Source organism: Pezoporus occidentalis, unplaced genomic scaffold (genome assembly GCF_034315485.1).
Source record: "Pezoporus occidentalis ecotype Australia unplaced genomic scaffold, CSIRO_AGI_Poc_V1 ctg34, whole genome shotgun sequence".
NCBI lineage: Eukaryota > Metazoa > Chordata > Aves > Psittaciformes > Psittacidae > Pezoporus > Pezoporus occidentalis.
In genome coordinates this window covers 4,694,195-4,712,024 of record NW_026915376.1, presented here as the reverse complement: position 1 = coordinate 4,712,024, position 17,830 = coordinate 4,694,195, and the positions used below count along the sequence as shown (strand labels likewise).

The 17,830-nt window shown below is 55.5% G+C and overlaps 3 protein-coding genes across 8 annotated transcripts in view; 1 reads left to right on the top strand and 2 right to left on the bottom strand.

Moving 5' to 3' along the window:
• Nucleotides 1–2,683: 2,683 nt before the first annotated feature.
• Nucleotides 2,684–7,250, top strand: SLC35B2 (solute carrier family 35 member B2). The gene is made up of 4 exons (XM_062629647.1): nt 2,684–3,136; nt 3,247–3,440; nt 3,679–3,839; nt 5,114–7,250. Exons 1-4 carry the CDS (start codon nt 3,072–3,074, stop codon nt 6,050–6,052), a joined length of 1,359 nt encoding a protein of 452 aa, XP_062485631.1. The 5' UTR covers nt 2,684–3,071; the 3' UTR covers nt 6,053–7,250.
• A 2,072-nt stretch (nt 7,251–9,322) lies between these two features.
• Nucleotides 9,323–15,605, bottom strand: HSP90AB1 (heat shock protein 90 alpha family class B member 1). 3 transcript variants are annotated; one of them, XM_062629641.1, is made up of 12 exons: nt 15,493–15,605; nt 15,260–15,406; nt 14,915–15,121; nt 14,473–14,632; nt 14,139–14,272; nt 13,338–13,649; nt 12,756–12,921; nt 12,395–12,585; nt 11,973–12,120; nt 11,430–11,698; nt 10,425–10,758; nt 9,323–9,908 (listed from the first exon to the last, which is right to left on the bottom strand). In XM_062629641.1, exons 2-12 carry the CDS (start codon nt 15,404–15,406, stop codon nt 9,799–9,801), a joined length of 2,178 nt encoding a protein of 725 aa, XP_062485625.1. In that variant the 5' UTR covers nt 15,493–15,605; the 3' UTR covers nt 9,323–9,798. The 3 variants fall into 3 exon arrangements, 1 of the variants encoding a protein (XP_062485625.1); XR_009966829.1 differs by lacking the exons at nt 9,323–9,908; nt 15,493–15,605 and adding an exon at nt 11,257–11,322 and having other exon boundaries at nt 10,623–10,758; nt 15,260–15,486; XR_009966830.1 differs by lacking the exons at nt 9,323–9,908; nt 15,493–15,605 and adding an exon at nt 11,216–11,322 and having other exon boundaries at nt 10,670–10,758; nt 15,260–15,486.
• An 886-nt stretch (nt 15,606–16,491) lies between these two features.
• SLC29A1 (solute carrier family 29 member 1 (Augustine blood group)) overlaps nt 16,492–17,830 on the bottom strand; it is a 34,068-nt gene continuing 32,729 nt past the window's right edge. For all 4 annotated transcript variants that reach the window (XM_062629643.1, XM_062629646.1, XM_062629645.1 and 1 more), the window contains one exon: nt 16,492–17,484. In XM_062629643.1, coding sequence (XP_062485627.1) covers nt 17,373–17,484 — 112 coding nt within the window. In that variant the 3' untranslated portion in view covers nt 16,492–17,372. The remainder of the gene's footprint in view (nt 17,485–17,830) is intronic.

Genomic DNA, 17,830 nt, shown 5'->3' with positions numbered 1-17,830 from the left:
TGCCACCTTCACAGGGAATGTGGGGCACTCCTGGGAGCGATGGGTACTGCTGGGCAGTGGCATGGTGGGGCTGGGGTTGCAGCTGGTGGGAAGGGGAGGGAAAGGGCAGAAGCCTGCGATCTGCACTGGTTTTGTCATTGTTTTCAAGCGAAATGAGGGTGGGTTTTTTTGAAGATGTCTTATAAAACGTTACTGGTGTCCGCCTGAGGGCGGCAGCCGGCCCTGCAGCCTCCCCGGGCGCTGCAGGAGGCAGCGGTGTGTGCCCGGGGCCGGGCTGGGGCCGGCTCTCGGCTCTCACTGTTCTGACGGCCGGCCTGAAGCCGGGGCCTCCCGGGCCCCTCTGGCCTCTCCTCCCCCTGCTCCGCTGTTCACGGGCCGCTCCGGCCGGCAAGACCCAGCGCGGCCGGACTCTGCCGCGGCACGGCGGCGCTCCTCCGGAGCGGCAGGGGGCGCTGTGAGCCGACTCTGCGCACCCACAGGGCGGGTGTTCCGCCGCCGCTGCCGCTGCCGCCGCCGCCGGGAGCGGAGCCCAGGGGATCCGGCCGGGAGCGGGGCCGGGGCCGGGCGCAAGGTGGGTAGCGAGGCTGGGGTGGGCGCTTAGGGCGGGGCGGGCGGCGGGTGGCAGCAGTGCCCCGCTCGGCAAGGGGGCAAGGGTGGGAGAGGGCTGCCGGCCCGTTCGCTGAGGACGTGGCCGCCGAGCCGGGAGGTGTCCCCGGGGCTCCGCTCGTCCCGCGCCCAGAGGTTGTCTCTGCATGGGCTCACGGGGCCGGAATCCCGTACGCCTCTTCCTTGCCGGGCACTCCCGGGGCCCGGCCCGCCGCTGGGGAGCCCCTGGGAGCGGCCGGCGGGGATCGGCAGCCCGGCGGCCGCGGCAGGGTACCCCTGCTGCCCGGCGCTGTGAGTGGGGGCCGTGGGCTTCCACGCTCTAGGCTTGCGTTTGGGCTGAGCCCTTCGAGGCGCTGGAGTTGAGCTCCTGAGGAGCGGGGCTGCAGGCAGGGAGTGCATTCAGACCTCTGGCCCGGGACCCAGACTGCACCGCAGGCAGAGGGCTGTGGCCCAGGCCGGCGCCGAAGCGGTGCGTTCGAGCACTGCCCCTCCTGTGCCGAGGGGAACAGTACCCGAGTCTGTTGTCTCGGCTCCCTGGCTGCAGACTGAGGCTCCTTTCATGCCTCAGAGTGCCGCCTGCTTGCCGTGCGCGGCCCACTCCCCCCGCTTTCTACCTGTAACACTGGCGTCCCTGTTCCTTCCCAGCCTCGGTGGGGAGGGCAGCCCTGCTGCACTGAGTCATCTCTCGGGGCCTGGGAATTGCTAGCGCAGGCATAGAGAGAGCCATTGTCCCTTATAGCCTCCTCTTCACTGTCGCTGTGGGAGAGCAGAGCTGGTTCTCCTCCCATGGCCACGCTGAGGGGGCCGGCGGGGTAACAGCAGGCGCAGTCGTGCTGAGCAAAGCTGGCTGGCTTTCAGTCCCTGTCAGGTTGAAGGGAGTCGTGGCCCATGGTAGCAACCGATCCTGTCATTATGTCTGACTTCTGCAAAAGCAAACGGCGTTTCTGCACCCTCTGCACAACAAGAGGGCTGCTGCCATCAACCAGCGTTACTTAATACAGGCAAACCCAGCAGCATGTGGGCAGCCTCAGCGCCAGGTGTCTGCACCCAACCCTGTTGTTGCATTCTGCAGTGATGCCCCTGCAGCAGGAGAGATGATGGGTGGAGGTGTCAATCTGCCTTTTCTGCGGGGGAGAGCAGGGGGAGGGATTGGAAGCAGGCACAAAAACCCACCCACAGCTGTTTGTACTTCTCCACAGGCTGGGAATTTCTGGGTCCTTAAGTCAGAGAAGGGAGATTTCAGGGTGAAACACGAGCCTCAGCTTAGGTCAGGTTGTTGGGCTCTGGGAGCCTGGCCACAGCAACTGAGGATAAGAAAAGCCCCTGAGGCCTTTCCTAAGGTGACGGGGGGGGGGGTTATGGGGAGGACTTGTACATGAAATGATGGGGGACTTTCTTGCCTTTAAAGTTCTGAGTTTCTTCGTCTGTGAGTTTCATGTGGGGGCTAGCATATTTCACAGCACTATTGTACTGGGGCCAGGTACACCCCTAAACTGGGCCTAAATTCTTTACTTGCTTGTTTTTGGGGGAGAGGGGATTAACATCTCTGGCCCTTTTCTGTCACAGGAGCTCAGTGTCTTCTGGTGTGTGTTTATGTAGCCAGCTCCACAGCACCCTCACCTGGCCCTCAAGGTGATCTGGAGGCTTTCTCTACTGAGAAAATTGGGGCAGGGATGGAGCATGGACCAAGGAAACCTCACACCCTGATGCAGGAAGCAGCAGATTGCTTTGCAAGGTGGGGGGATGCACATGTGGCCTTGGGTGTAGGAACTTCTTGCCTGCTTGCTCATTCTGTTGTGTACTTGGTGCTCTTGTTCTTTGTGTGGCCCCTGAATATCACAGCCTCTGTGAGGGAGGAACTCCTTCAGGGAGTTTTAAAGCTGACTAGGTCACCTGCTAGGGCTGTATCTGAAGAATATCAGCTATGCCTTATCAGATAGTCCTGGTAAAATCCCAACCAGGCAGCTGGCAGGAAAGCTCTTTCCCAGCCTTGCTCTCTGGCTGTGTCCTGCTGCGTGGGTGACCCTGGTAGTTTCCTCTGGGCTGTGGGGAATACCTTGGCACGATCTCTGCCAGGGCTGCATGAGGTGGTGGGGGAGGCTGACAGCCTGAGCCCTCCCTGCTCTCCTCCACTCACCTGCACAGCCAGAGGGGAAAGCTCTGAGCTGATTGCTCTCAGGAAGGCAGCTCTGGCCACAGGCTTGAAACACGAGCTGTAGGTAGGAGTCACTTTTTCCATTCAATGACCTTTACTTTTTTTCCAGCTGGGAGCTGTGCTAAAGTTTAACCTAAAACGGCAAGGTGCAAGGTGCTTCTAGCATTTGGAGGAAGGGCGTTGTCAGAATCTGGTGGTTACAACAGTGTTCAAACAATCTCTCCAGTGCTGGAAACTGAAGTTTCCAAGTCCACGTGTTCCTAACCCAGAGCAAACACCCTTAACAGAAGCACTTATAAATGTGTGGCATATGCTCTTCAACTCCAGAGAGCATTTGCTACTCCATGTGCTGCCTTCATCACTGCTGTCGCTGGGGTAGTATTTGGGTGCTGGTGGGGAGCAGGCTGGGCAGCAGGAGGTGTGGGCATGCAGAGCTGAGCTGACCAGGTACTAGCAGCCCATCAGCTGCCTCTTTCTCTGCACAGATTTTGCCTTCCCCTTGTACTGGCTTCCCTCCCTACGATGGCTACTGGTGAAGAGATCGTCCCTGCCCTGCAGGACTCATGGGGCGACTTCTGGCTCTTCCGTTTCTTTGTTAATGCTGCTGGCTACGCGAGTATTGTGGTGCCGGGATTCCTCCTCATCCAGTACTTCAAGAGAAGGAATTACCTGGAGACAGGTAATGGCAGGAGCTTCCCTTCCACATCCTGCCTCTGAGTTCTCTGCACCCCCTTGGTCAACACTGTTCAGTGCTGACAGGCTGTTTCCCCAGCCTCCTTTGTCAGACCAGGCTTGAACAGAGATGCATCCCAGAGCTGCCTCAGTAAAGAGGGAGGCTTCACCTCTCAAGCTGATGCAGCTTGTGGTGCCCAAGGCTCTGGTTAACACTTGTCTCTGTGTTTCCCTACCCTGTTCAGGCCGAGGCATTTGCTTCCCTGTCATCAAATCGTGTGTGTTTGGCTCTGAGGTGAAGTCTGTACACCAGGAGGATGGCTCCCTGCCACCCCGAGCAGAGCCCACAGAGTCCTCTACAGCGCGACAGGTCTTCAAGCTGCTCTTCTGCGCTGCTGGTCTACAGGTAGGGGCCCCACGAGTGGCCATGCCTCTCTGGGAGGAGGGCGTGGGCAGTGGGTTTGTGGCCATCAGTTCTTTGGAAAGCAAGGATGCAAGTGCTGCCCTTGATTGGGGCAGGGTTGGAGGCTAGGGGACAGCCTCTCAACCAGGGTAGTCCACCAGAGGTGCTGTGTCACCTCTAAGGGCTGTGGAGGTCCGTTTAAACTGGTGTAATTTGGGCTGTGACTACTGGCCATCTGATTGCAGTCCTCTGCAGCCATGGATAGGGAAAATCCTGTGGTTCAGCACATTGTTAGGGCTGCTTTTGTTCTAGCCCTCATGTCAGAGTAGCAGATAGTTTTAGCCCTCATTTCCCTCTTAGCTCTGGGTAATCTTCTGGGGCTGATGTATATCCTATCTTGATGGATTAGATTCAAATACTGGGGAGAATTACTGAATTCAGCTACAGATAAACAGGAATTTTTAATGTGACTTTCCCTAAGTCTCAGCTACAGCCCGAGTGTCATTAGGAAGGGCAGCTTTTGGGGTCTCTGAGGACTAAAAATAGAAACATGGGCATTATGAGAGAAAACCCCATGCAGCCAGCAGAAGACATCCACCTGCTGGCAGACTACCCCATCCATTCAGACTTGCAGCTCACCAGCAAGTCCTTCCATCTCTCTGTGCCTGTTTCTCTGGAGGGGATGTGTGATGAGAGGAACTGTGTTACTTTTGCGAGGGGCTTGGTGCTTTCACACCAGGCATAGCAGAGGTGGCAGCCAGAACAGCGATAGTCCCTCGAGAACAGTTTTGTCTGCTGGGTTTAAGATTAGATTTGGGTGGAAGAACTGAGCCTAGGGAACTGGAAGTAAAAACAAAAACAATGCAGAGGCCACTGGGAAAACTGGCAGGACCTGCCGCAGGGAGCTGGCACCGAACCTGCAGCAATGCACTGCTAACTATTCCTGATTCTTGGTCTGGTTCAACAGGGAGCTTACAGTGTAACGGCTCACAGTACACCCGGATGTTTGTTTTGAGGGCTTCTCTCCCCTTGAAGAGGCTGTAAACTGAGCAGGTTTTGTGTGGGGCAGGATGTTCCTGGTTGTAACCAGACAGGACACTGGGTTCCCTCAGAGGGGTGGAGTGGGAGGTGGCCCCATCTCCCAGGGTCACATTGCCACACAGAGGGTGAGGCAACGCTGGGGCAAGCAAGGATCTCCGGGGGTCTGTTCTTCCTGCAACTGCTTGCAGCTGCCCTTTGTGGGTCCTGACTGTTCCTGTGCTGCTCCTGCTTTGCAGGCCTCCTACCTCACATGGGGCGTCCTGCAGGAGCGTGTGATGACGAGAACTTATGGTGCCACTGAAACAGAACCCGGTGAGAAGTTCAAGGACTCCCAGTTCCTTGTGTTCATGAACCGCATCCTGGCCTTTACGGTGGCTGGTCTGTACTGTGCCCTGACCAAGCAGCCGCGCCATGGGGCTCCCATGTACAAATACTCCTTTGCCTCCCTCTCCAACATCCTCAGCAGCTGGTGTCAGTATGAGGCACTCAAATACATCAGTTTCCCCACCCAAGTGCTGGCCAAGGCCTCCAAAGTGATCCCAGTGATGATGATGGGCAAACTGGTGTCACGCAAGAGTTATGAGTACTGGGAGTACCTGACTGCTGCACTCATCTCTGTGGGGGTCAGCATGTTCCTGCTCTCCAGTGCTCCCAACAGACACGTGTCCACTGTTACCACTTTCTCAGGCATAATCCTCCTGGCTGGCTACATTATCTTTGACAGCTTCACCTCCAACTGGCAGGATGCCCTCTTTGCCTACAAGATGTCTCCTGTGCAGATGATGTTTGGTGTGAACGTCTTCTCCTGCCTCTTCACGGTGGGCTCGCTCTTGGAGCAGGGTGCCTTGCTGGAGTCGGTTCGCTTCATGTCCCGGCACTCAGAGTTCACGGCCCATGCCGTGCTGCTCTCTGTGTGCTCTGCCTGCGGCCAGCTCTTCATCTTCTACACCATCAACCAGTTCGGGGCTGCTGTCTTCACCATCATCATGACACTACGCCAGGCCTTTGCCATCCTCCTCTCCTGCCTCATCTACGGGCACACTGTCACTGTTGTGGGTGGGCTGGGTGTAGCTGTTGTCTTCATGGCCCTCTTCCTCCGTGTCTATGCCCGCAGCCGCATGAAGAAGCGCAGTAAGAAGCTCCCGCCAGGCGAAACCCCTGTGCAAAAGGTCTAAGGAGCTGGGGTCATGGTGTTTAAGCCGTGCCTGCTGTCCTGCCTCTGCCTTGGGATACTTGCTTGATTTCTGAGAACCCACTGAGGAGCAGGGTGGGGTATGGATAGGCTGGACCAGTGACTTACATTTCCACTTGCTTTTCCTGGGGAAGGGGCTGAAACAAGCCCAGGGAATGCTGTGGGCTGCCACAGCTCCAAACCTTTCCGTTTGCCTTAATAGGTCAAAGACTTTCAGGCAAGGCATGGGCCTGGGGGCTCACATCCTGGGGGAGAGCCAGCATGAGACTGCTGGTACTCTTGCCCCACCTCTGTCTTGTGGCTTCTCCAAAGTCACTGATGAATAAGGGAGCTCTTTTCCCTGGCACCATCTTGCCTCTGGCTAACGCTCCTCCATTTCTGTCACTGCTACAGAGTTCAATTGGAGGAAAGGGCAAGCAGAACACTAGCTTTCATTTTCAAACAACTCCATGTGAGTCAAATCCCAGCCTGAGCCTGTCCCAAAGCAGGTGAGGTGCTCCAGGTAGGACAAGCATAGTTAAGGGAAGGACTCCCAGCCTGTCCTACCCCAGGCCTGGGCTCTGCTCTGAGAGAGCACTCTGCAGTGCAGGCCGGTACCTCTGTGGTTGGTTTTCTCAGTTCCTTACCCCTACTTTGAGCCACTTTTCTCTGCACCCCTTAGCCCAGGCTGGCCAGTACGGTTCTCCACGCTTGCTGAGTTGTTCTAGTTTGCTTTTTGGTTACATCCGCTGCTGTCACAGGCCAAAGGCTGCACTGCCCAGAAGCCCCAGCATCACCTTGGGGTGCCTTAGTGCCACAGGTTCTGGGCTTTGCAGTTGCCATTCAGAGAAGCACAAACAGCCCCTCTTCTTCCTGCCAACTGGAGGCACCAGGCCCAGCTTTCTTGGGGCCTGGCCAGAGCCCCACTGTGCCTGGGGGGCTGAGCAGTGGGGCAGAACTTGCTTGCGGTGCCTTGCTCCTGCTCCACAGGCAGCAGGGGATGAGCAAGTTGGGCACCTGCTTCCCCAGGCAGCAAGGGAAGGAGCAATGGAAGCTGCTCTTCCCCAGGAGCCTGGGTTTTACTGGTTAACCCTTTTCTCCTCAACACAACCTGACTGAAAAGCCAGCAGGTTTTGGTACTTTTGAAAGGCAACTTTTTTCTCTTTTTATTTTATTAAATTAAAAATATGCTGCATATAGTGCCCTGGGGGTACATGTTCTTTTTATATTTTTTTTCTAGCTACCTCAAAGGAGGGGAGAGACTTCCCAACCCTTCATGTGTCCCTCCTCAAGTCTCCTCAGGACAGCAGATCTGTCTTTTCTTTCCAAACACAGGTGCCTCTACCCAGGCAGGTTGGACCTAAACCTACAAAGCCTGACATGAGATCTTTGCACACATGACTGGGGAGGATATGCAAGTTTGGACCACTGCTTATGCCAGTGGGGAGGTGGAAGAGCTTTTAGCCTGGCCCTGGTTCAGCTCCAGGATTTCCTGCATGGTGGAGCTTGGGCAGCCCCAGAGGGTGTAGCTACAGCCTGTGTACCTAGAGAGGGGTGGTGCAGAGGCCTGCGTCACCAGTGCTAGGGCAAGGCCTGGAGGAACCTGTCATTTACAAGGTGCATCTGCACCAAGACAAGCTCCACAGGCTCCCCACCAGAGCCAGTGAAGGCCTCTGCTGGTGTATGTGGAGACCTGGTGGAAAACCTTAGCTGTAGGCCTATGCAATCCAGTCACAGTGAGGTCTTGGGTCAGAAACAGGCCCTGGCCTAACAACTGGAGAAAGGGGAGACCTAGGTGAAGGCTACAAGAGGAAGAGACTAGGGCCAGGAGGTGCTTACCACAGTGCTGTGCCAGCAGGGGTACCAGAGGTTTCACCTGTGCTCCTTTCCTACCTCTAAGCTCTTGAAAGTGTGTGTGCAGCCTCATAGCCCTTCATCCTGCTTCTGCAAATGCCACCCCAAACATCTGCCCCCACTACCTGCTGACAGACTGAAAATGGAATTTTTACTTCAGTCAAAAGAAGAGGGGAGAAAAAAAAAATAAAAACGTTGTGTGCCAGGTTGGAATGGGATCTCTCTAATGTAAGTGCAGAGTTGAAAACAGTATGAAACAAAACCCCAGAAGAGATTTAAAAATACTGGACTTCCATAGAATGGTTGGGGTTGGAAGGCACCTTAAAGCTCATCCTGTTCCCTGCCACAAGCAGGGACATCTGCTAGACCAGGTTGATCAGAGCCCTGTCCAGCCTGGCCTTGAACACTGCCAGGGATGGGGCATGATTTTACTGATTTGATATTTGGCAAAACCTTCCTCTCCAGGCAGAAACCTCTTTTAAACACTTTTACCCCCTCCTCTCCTGAGGGAGATAAACCCATGCTGAAGGCATTTGCCAGCTCAACTCTAGCACTGCCCTAGCACCCTGACAGCTGCCCATACAGCCAGCACAGCACCTTGATGTGCAGCGAGAGACTCCAGCAGGCTCTGCTGCCTCCTTCCCTCCCTGCTGAAGATGGACACTGGCTAAAGCCCACTCCATTTTGTGCCTGTGGTGGCTGGCAGGCAGACAGAGAACTGGATTGGTGTCACTCTTCCCTGACAAACCCCAGGCACTGTGGCTGAGGGTGACAAAACCCCACTCGTGGGAGTTCAGAGCAAGCAGTAGATTAATCAGATGCTCCAGGCTTCTCAGGGGACGCAGGCAAAAGACCAGATACTGGTGACCAGATACTGCCAACCTCCCCCTGCCACAGGCTGCAGAAGCCCAGAAAGAGCAGGCTAGAGGTGGGAGGAAAGAAGGAGTCCAGAGAATGAAGCCTTTTGGCCTAAGAGCTGAAGAGAGACAGCTGGAGTACAGTGCTGAGCTGTCACTTCCCCCCTGCCCTGCACCACAGCAGAGCAAGCAGATGGCTCCTGCCACAGCTCCTGCCCCAGGGATGCTCAGATCACACCAGCCAGCAGCAGATCACGCTCAGGCACTGGCAGAAGCTCCATGTGCAGTTTGGAACATGTTTGTTCCCAGGCTGTGGGTATGCAACAGTCCAGCTGGAGAGCTGCCCACTGGAGATGTCCCTGCCTCCACAGCAGGCCTTGTGTTTCTCCTACCCCCTTCTTGGTGCCTGGGCAGGCATAGGATAGGGTAGAGATCACCTAAAGCAGTATGAAAACCAGTCACAGGGTAAGGGGAGAGACCAATAGCCCATTACCCTCAGGCACAGGCTGAGACCCTTTCCTCTGTAAGGTAAGCATGAAATACAAGGGACCCTGGTAGGTAAATCACATTCTTCAATACTTTAATTTCAGAAGAACATAAAAGCCCCAGGAAAAAACAACATAACTGAAACACAATGTCCTACCCTGGGGTTCAGGGAAGCAGCAGCTCAGAGGAAGGGCTCTCCCACCCCAGTAGAACAAAGTTTGATGCCTACTGGGAACATGGAAGACCCCATGGTGGGGACAGAGGAGAAGTCTGATGCCTCCTCACCTCCACTCCCCATCAGCTGATGGGAGCTGTTCCTACACAAGCAGAAAGACACAGAACAGACATGCCTCAGGCTGTCTGAATCACTCACTACTGAAAAATGGGGAATGATGACCTCCTGCACCCTGCCAAAAACAACCCCCGACAAGCAAACCCAAAACAGACACCAGCAAGGAGTCAGTGGCAGCTGGTGGCAGCAGACGCCCCCCCCCTAAGCAGACATGATAAGGGGCAGAGGCCTGGCAGGTGAGGGAAGAGGCTTCCTCCTGCTTTAGTCTACCTCTTCCATGCGGGATGTATCTTCATCTCCCTCCAGAGGGGGAATTTCATCAGGGGCAGCTGCACTGGGTACCTCTGCAATCACCTCATCTTCATCAATGCCTGGGAGAAGGAAGAAAAGGGAAGGATGAGACCTCCAAGTGACACCTGATCCCAAAGGCATTTTCTGCACCCAGTCTGAGGGACAGGACTATTAGCATCCAGTAGTTATGCCAAGCCACATCTCCTGATTTACATCTTTAGTTAAATAGCAAATTTGGAGGAAAAAGTTGGGTACAAGCACAAGCTGTTTTATCAAAAGGATAGTATCTCCCACAACAGATTTCTGGCATCCACTCAAGTAGCAAAAAGTCTTGACTTGTGATCTGAGCAGCTTGGCAGTGGCTCCTTGCCCTGAGGCGGACAGGATAGTCCACTTGGAGCCCTGAGACCCACCCAAAGTACCTTAATTCCACGTTTCCACTTGCCCCTAGCCACCTTCTGTAGGGAGCCAGTTCTGCACAGCACACCAGCACCACGGTTACTGGCCTCCTCTGCCCCAAGACAGTACACGCTAGCCTGACCAGCTTAGTTGCTTTCAGACCTACTCCAGCCCCGAGAAGCTGCGTGGACACCTACCAAGCCCCAGTTTGATCATTCTGTAGATGCGGTTGGAGTGGGTTTGTGGATCCTCCAGGGAGAAGCCAGAGGAAAGCAGAGCAGTCTCAAAGAGTAGCACCACCAGATCTTTGACAGCTTTGTCATTCTTGTCAGCATCAGCCTTCTGGCGAAGGGTTTCCACAATTGGGTGGTCAGGGTTGATCTCCAGGTGCTTCTTGGCCATCATATAGCCCATGGTAGAGTTGTCTCGCAGTGCCTGAGCCTTCATGATGCGCTCCATGTTGGCTGTCCAACCGTAGGTGCTGGTGACGATGCAGCAGGGAGATGAGACCAACCGGTTTGAGACAGTTACCTGCCAATGTAGCCAAGAGTTAGCTGAGCAAGGTCCATACATCCTGGACTGGGCCCAGCCACAAGACACAGGATACCACAGAGGTATTTGCCCCAGGGTCACCTGAGGACACTCCAAAGCAAGTACAGATCCTTCAAGCAGCTCCAGGACTTAAACAGGGGAAGTTTAGATTGGATATAAGGAGGAAGTTCTTTAAGGCTGGTGAGGCACTGGAATGGATTGCCCAGGGAAGCTGTGAATGCTCCATCCCTGGTGGTGTTCAAGGCCAGGTTGGACAGAGCCTTGGGGTGACATGGTTTAGTGTGAGGTGTCCCTGCCCATGGCAGGGGGGTTGGAACTACATGATCTTAAGGTCCTTTCCAACCCTAACTATTCTATGATTCTATGACTGCTGCAGAGATTGGTTTGGACAGCTCAGCCAGCACCTTCAGCACCCGCTGATATTTCTGACACTTACCTTCTCCCATCAATGCACGTTTTTGGGTCAGAGCCCCTCACCTGCAGCCTGGCTGCTTAGAGCAAGATGGTGCATGCTGGGATCTCCAGTCTCCTTTAGCGGCTCCTCTGCAGGAGATGAGAGGCATGTGTTGAGCTGGGGCCCTTGCCTGTATCACAGAGGAGAGCCAGCCCTGCTCCCTCCAGCCCAGAGCTGAGCACCCTGCCCATCTCACCTTCTCCACCTTCTTGTCTAGGATCTCCTTCATGAGTTTGCAGAGGGTCTCAAACTTGGCCTTGCTCTCCTCCATCTTCTTTTTCTCCTCCTCATCCTCAGGCAGCTCCAGCCCCTCTTTGGTGACTGATACCATGGTCTTGCCATCAAACTCCTTGAGCTGCTGCACGCAGTACTCATCAATGGGCTCCGTCATGTACACCACTTCAAAGCTACGCTTCCGCACGCATTCCACAAAGGCTGAGTTCGCAACTTGCTCCTTACTCTCCCCTGTGTTTGTGAGGTGTAGAAATGAGATGTCACCAAGACATGAGCTGGTTTCAGCAGGACAAACAGCACCACTCACTCAGAACCCCTAGCATGAAACTGGATGCAGCCAGGGCTCTAAGCCTGGTGGTCTTCCACAAGCGCGCAGCAACAGGCTGCGATTCAGCCAGGAAGGTCTGCTGAGGGCATCAGCACCTACCTGGAAAAGCCTGCTCTAAGGCACGGGCTGGCTGGCAGGTAACCTGCCTCCACCTCACTAGGACAAGCTCTGGCTCACCTGTGATGTAGTAGATACTCTTCTGGTTGTCCTTCATACGGGACACGTACTCTGAAAGCGAAGTCATCTCATCACCTGACTGGGATGTGTGGTAACGCAGCAGCTCTGAAAGGCGCTTTCGGTTGGTTGAGTCCTCATGGATGCCCAGCTGGGAGCAGAGGAGATGCATGAAGCCTCCAGCATGGGAAGTGCATGCACTTGGCCACCTGAGGCACAGCCACCTCTTCCCACCCCCAGTCATTTGAGTGTTGGGCTTAGGGCAGCCAGAGCCACCAGATGCCCACAAAGTCTCTGGGGCACTTGCAAAACCCACTATCCCAACACCCATGCAGAGAAGACATAGCACGGGGACAAGGCTGCTCTTCAAGGCAGACAGGTCATGGGCCACCCCCTCCTCCTGCAGGTGCAGGGTGCCAACTCACCTTCAGATTCTTGGAAAAAGCCTCATAAAATTTCTTGTAGTTCTCCTTGTCCTCTGCCAGCTCGGAGAAGAGCTCCAAACACTTTTTCACAATGTTTTTGCGGATCACCTTGAGGATCTTGCTCTGCTGGAGCATCTCACGGGAGATGTTCAGAGGCAGGTCCTCAGAGTCCACAACACCCCGGATAAAGTCTGAGTAGGGGAAATGAAAACAGGCATCAGGTTAAGAGCTCTGAGCTTCATCACAGGAGGAACTGACTGCTGTGTGCCCATGCCAGCCGTGCCACTCTGTACTGGGAACAGTACCACAGGCTGTGGTAGTCCTAGCTCCATAATGGGTGACAGAGGTAAGGGGCTCTTACTTAGGTACTCAGGGATGAGCTCATCACAGCTGTCCATGATGAAGACACGCCTCACGTACAGCTTAATGTTATTCTTCTTTTTCTTGTTCTCAAAGAGGTCAAAAGGGGCACGGCGTGGGATGAAAAGCAGGGCCCTGAACTCCAGCTGCCCTTCCACAGAGAAGTGCTGCAAAGACAGGAAGGAAAAAAAGCTGCCAGTTTGCTTCTCTTGTGCCCCAGGGCCCACTGTGGCCAGGCTGAACTACTGCTCATCAGCACTTGGGCTGGCAGGCCTGGCACATCCAAGCAGCTCGCATTTGTTCTCCTCCTCAGCCTCACTTCTTCCTACATGCCAAGGATCTCTGCCATCCAGCAGTCCTGCACAGAGAAGTTATGTCTCTCTGGGGCCAAACATGCTCCCATCCCAATTCTATGCTAGCACTACCAACCCCTCCACCTGAATCGGAGTTGCAGTGCAGGCTGAGGCACCAAGCGGCCTGGAGCCCTCAGTCAAACTGAGGCCCAACCATGTGGTAGCTCTGCATATGGGCTGGAAAGGGGCCCTCTGCCTCACCCTGGAAGCCAAGGTGGTCCAGCACCCACCTTGACAGCCAGATGGTCCTCCCAGTCATTGGTAAGGCTCTTATAGAACTCGCCATACTCCTCCTGGGTGATGTCATCAGGGTTGCGTGTCCAAATAGGCTTGGTCTTGTTCAGCTCCTCCTGGTCAATATATTTTTCTTTGATTTTCTTGGTAGTCTTCTTCTTGCCTTTACCTCCTTCCTCTTCCTCCTCATCAGAGCCCACATCCTCAATTTTGGGTTTCTCCTCATCTTTGGATGCTGACTCTTCCTTCTCATCTTTCTCCTCCTCTGCCTCATCACCACTGATCTCTTTCTCACGCTCCTTCTCAGTCTGGAGAAAGAGACAAGCAAGAGTCAGGTTTATCCCCAGGCAACTGTTACCAGGAAACCTTTTGCTCCAGGTGAGAGAAGTGAGTATCCTCCAAGGCCCAACAAATGCAACATCTAAAAGCAGGGCTTCTCCTAAAGCCAGCCCTCAGAGTCCCTCCACAGCACATGCAACCAAAAGCTGTGTCTGAGAAGATGAGACAAGGGGCACAAAACCACCAAGCCTCCTCAGCTGGTTTAGATGACCTCCAGCTGCACAGATCAAAGGCCCATAGTGTGTCTGGCTACCCACCACCTTCACCTTCCAGTAAGCCCCAGCCTCAAATCATCTCTGGCCACAGAAGCTGGAAGCACCACTGCTCAATACCCAGTAGCCTGAAGCTATGGAAGGGAACAGAAGTTACTCTCCCCTTTTCTGGGCTGTCGCTCGCAAAACCACCCACCCCTGCTTCCAAGCTTCCCAATGGGTCCCCACAGTCCTTCCCTTACGTACATAGAGTGTGATGGGGTAGCCAATGAACTGAGAGTGCTTCTTCACCACCTCTTTGACACGCCGCTCCTCCAAGTACTCTGTCTGGTCCTCCTTCAAATACAGGATCACTTTGGTGCCCCGACCAATGGGCTCACCTACAGTGCATTGAGAGAAACAGTGCTTCAGGGCATAGCGTTAAAGGGCTGAGTACAAGCAGCACCAGCTTCTTGATTCTAAACACTACTTGACACCTAACAAGTGTGACTGGCATTGCAGCATAGCTCTAGGAAGCACCAAAAAAAAGGAATGCTTCTAGCAGGTAAATATATTTGTGGATTTTCTGTACAATACATACCGTGGTCAGTTCGGACAGTGAAGGAGCCCCCAGCTGATGACTCCCAAGCATACTGCTCATCATCATTATGCTTGGTAATGACAACCACCTTCTCAGCCACTAGATAGGCAGAATAGAAACCCACACCAAACTGTCCGATCATGGAAATGTCTGCACCAGCCTGTGAAAGTAGAGAAAGATTGACAGATCAGTGAAGAAACAAGAGATGTCTACAGATGATTCACAGCAGCAAAGAACTGGGTCAAGCATGCAGAGAAAAACGCAAGTGCCAACAGGCAGCCAGCCCTACCCTCGGCTTTTCCTTGCTGCTAGGAAGGCGCGGAAGCACAGCTGGGCACACCAACAGCTCCCACAGCCAAAAAGGCAGCACGGGTATGGTTTTATTCCAGTGCAAGCCTGTGGCCCAGGCCCTAGGAACCTCATGCAGCTAAAGACAACCCACCTGCAGGGCTTCCATGAAGGCTTTGGTTCCAGATTTGGCAATGGTGCCCAGGTTATTGATGAGGTCTGCTTTTGTCATCCCAATGCCAGTGTCCACCAAGGTGAGTGTGCGCTCCCGGGGGTTGGGCACTATGTCAATCTTGAGATCCTTACCACTGTCTAGCTTTGAGGGGTCAGTCAGGCTCTCATAGCGGATCTTATCCAGTGCCTAGGGGAGAGAGTGATGTTCACCGCCGCCTTCCCCCTCAGCGCACACCTCCCTCCCGCTGCAGACACCCGCCTCTCCCTGGGCACCCCCACGGGACATCAGCCTCCCCCCCGCGCCGAGGAAGGGGTCCGTGCTCACGTCAGAGGCGTTGGAGATGAGCTCCCGCAGGAAGATCTCCTTGTTGGAGTAGAAGGTGTTGATGATGAGCGACATGAGCTGGGCGATCTCCGCCTGGAAAGCGAAGGTCTCCGCATCCTCCTCATCGCGCTGCACTTGCTCAGGCATCTGCAAGGCAAGCACAGCCCATTAGGACCGAGGAGAACCTTACTAGGCCCTGCCCGGCCCTGCTCCACAGACAGCACACGCCCCACCGTGTCAGGCGCCTCCGACCGCCGAAAGACAAGCCCCTTCCACCGGCCGCCTTTTCTAGGCACGGCCGAGACTCACCACACACTGTCTCCTTCCGCCTTAAAACATCCCTGGTTCTGGCAGCTCACAGTAAGTGGCAATCAGCGTTGCCGTTTTAACGGCGGCGGCCATGGTGGAGGGGGGCCGCAGTCTCCAGCTTCATGCCGCTTCCGGCAGCGGAAGAATACCATCGCGGCGGGCAGAAGTAGCGATCTGCTTCTGCTTCCAGAGGCTTCTATAGGGTTCGTGGGTGGTGCCGGAGGTAGCGGCTGGTTCTGGGCTCCCTACGGCCGCGGGCCCGGGAGGTTTCTGCTGTCCCAGCGGCATTCCCGAGGCTGAGAGCCGCGCAGCTTTGCCGGCCCGAGGCGGGGTGTAAGCACACCCTGTGCATGAGGAGGGGGGCGAGATGGCGGGAAGGGCCGGGCTGTGGGGAGCACGTCAGGCTCTGAGAGTAAAGCGTATCCCATCGGAAAACAGCGTTTGGGTGCGCTATTTTTTTAGCGTTCAAGGCTAAAATAAACCTCATGTTCTATTCTCCCTGTCGGGGCTGTGGGTGCGGGGAAGCCGGAGGTGGGATGAGAGGACCCTGTCCCGCAAGCCTTTGGCTGAGGAAGCGGTGGCTGTGGCTGCCGTGGGTTGGCAGCTGCTGGCAGGGGGTGCAGTTCACCCCCGGGAGCAGGAGGTGGCACTCCGGCTGTTCCCAGGCAAAAGGAAGGGTCTCGGGTGTGTGTGCTGCGGGTCAGTGCACCCCAAAATACGCAGGCCCATTCCCTTGTAAGTGCCGGTGTTCCCCTGCTGAACCCTGAGGGCTGCAACCCGTCCCCATGCTGGCGCTCCACTGCTGGGGGAACACAAGCCGCTTCACCGGCCGGTGCTGGCTATGGCAGCGCCTGCTGCCTCCATCCCTTAACCCCTCCACAGCCCTCTGCCCTGTGGCGATGGAGACACACACATACCCAAAGGGTGTTTCAGTGTTTTTATAGAAAACGGCAACTGTACAGACGCGTTTACACCGACGAGGGATGGGGAAGCCAAGGGGAAGGTGAGGCCTCCCCCTGCAGCTCAAGCGGGCACAGGGAGGGCAGCCTGGGTGGGAAGGGAGCTGCTGCCTCTCCTCTTGCAGCCCGTAGTGAGACATCCCGTCACACAACCAGGAAGCAGAAACACAGTAAGAATCACACACACACAAAGTAGGGGGACAAAGGCAAGGAGAGGGCGAGAAGGCGGGGTGTGGAGACCCCCTCCTCCCTCAGCCTAGCCACGGTGTGGGCTCTTTATGTGGGTAGGACACATCTATGCTCAGGGATACTGCTGGGCAGTGGGATGTGTGCCGAGCAGACAGCAGGGATGGGAGGCTGGCTGGGGCTCTCCTGCCTGCTTGCAATCTCAGCAGCAGAAGTGGGATGTTCCCAGGCCCCTGCAAGGAGAGGAGAGCAAGTCCCTCGGTGCCTCAGGGACCAGGGCAAGTGAAGAATAACACTGGATACCAGCCCTCAACTCTGTCAAGAGGAGAAGGAGGCTGGGAATGGCTTTTGGCCTTGAGCTGGGGAAATTACACAGCGTGGGAGGCAACTGGACCTCTGCGAGATCCCGGGGGTCTTACACACACACAGCATGGGGAAGAAGGCACGGAGGCCTGAAGGCATCACACAGCCAAGCATGGCAGGAGCCAGGCCAGTCCTGCAGGAGTGGAACCGTCCCTGGGTCTAACATCTGCCGTGGCAGTGCGGTTTGGCAGGGGCAGGCGTGAGGGGTTATCTCCCCACGGCGCCAAGGTGTCCAGGGTCTTGGAGGAGGATGCAGAGCCGTCTCTCGGTGTCCCTACACCCTCCAGGTACCTCTGCTAGATAAGAATTCGGAAAAGAAAGGAGACGGCAGCTCCTAGGGCCAAGCCCAGTGAGAGGAAAAAGGCCATGACAGCTCCAGCTGTCTCTGCTTCATGGGCGAGCACTTTCCTAGGTGGAAAAACAGGTTATCAGATGTGTTCTAGGGGATGTGTGTCCCGTGCCCTGCTAAGTTCAACGGAGAGCTGAGAGGAGGCCACAAAGGAGCCAGAAGCTGCGTTCCTCTGCTCAGAGGAATAGCAAGAGCAAATCCGCCTTGGCTCCAAGAGCCTGCCTCCAAAGCAGGGGCTCGTAAGAGCAGAGTGCATCAGGCAGGCTTCCCTCAAGCTTCCAGAGCCAGGGACACCCCTCCCTGGCTCCTGCCCCATGCACTGCAGCCTGCCTGGCTGAACCCCAGCAAGGCTGCTCACCCTGCTGTGGGTGCTGTGCTCCCCAGCATGGCAGGTGGGGGAAATGG

Coding starts and splice junctions, on each gene's coding strand:
- HSP90AB1 (XM_062629641.1), bottom strand. CDS start 15,406: ATGCCTGAGCAAGTGCAGCGCGATGAGGAGGATGCGGAGACCTTCGCT. Junction 14,633..14,914: donor CCTTCATGGAAGCCCTGCAG/GTGGGTTGTCTT, acceptor CTACTTTCACAG/GCTGGTGCAGACATTTCCAT. Junction 14,273..14,472: donor CACTGTCCGAACTGACCACG/GTATGTATTGTA, acceptor AATGCACTGTAG/GTGAGCCCATTGGTCGGGGC.
- SLC35B2 (XM_062629647.1), top strand. CDS start 3,072: ATGCTCTTCAACTCCAGAGAGCATTTGCTACTCCATGTGCTGCCTTCA. Junction 3,137..3,246: donor TCATCACTGCTGTCGCTGGG/GTAGTATTTGGG, acceptor TTCTCTGCACAG/ATTTTGCCTTCCCCTTGTAC. Junction 3,441..3,678: donor AAGGAATTACCTGGAGACAG/GTAATGGCAGGA, acceptor TACCCTGTTCAG/GCCGAGGCATTTGCTTCCCT.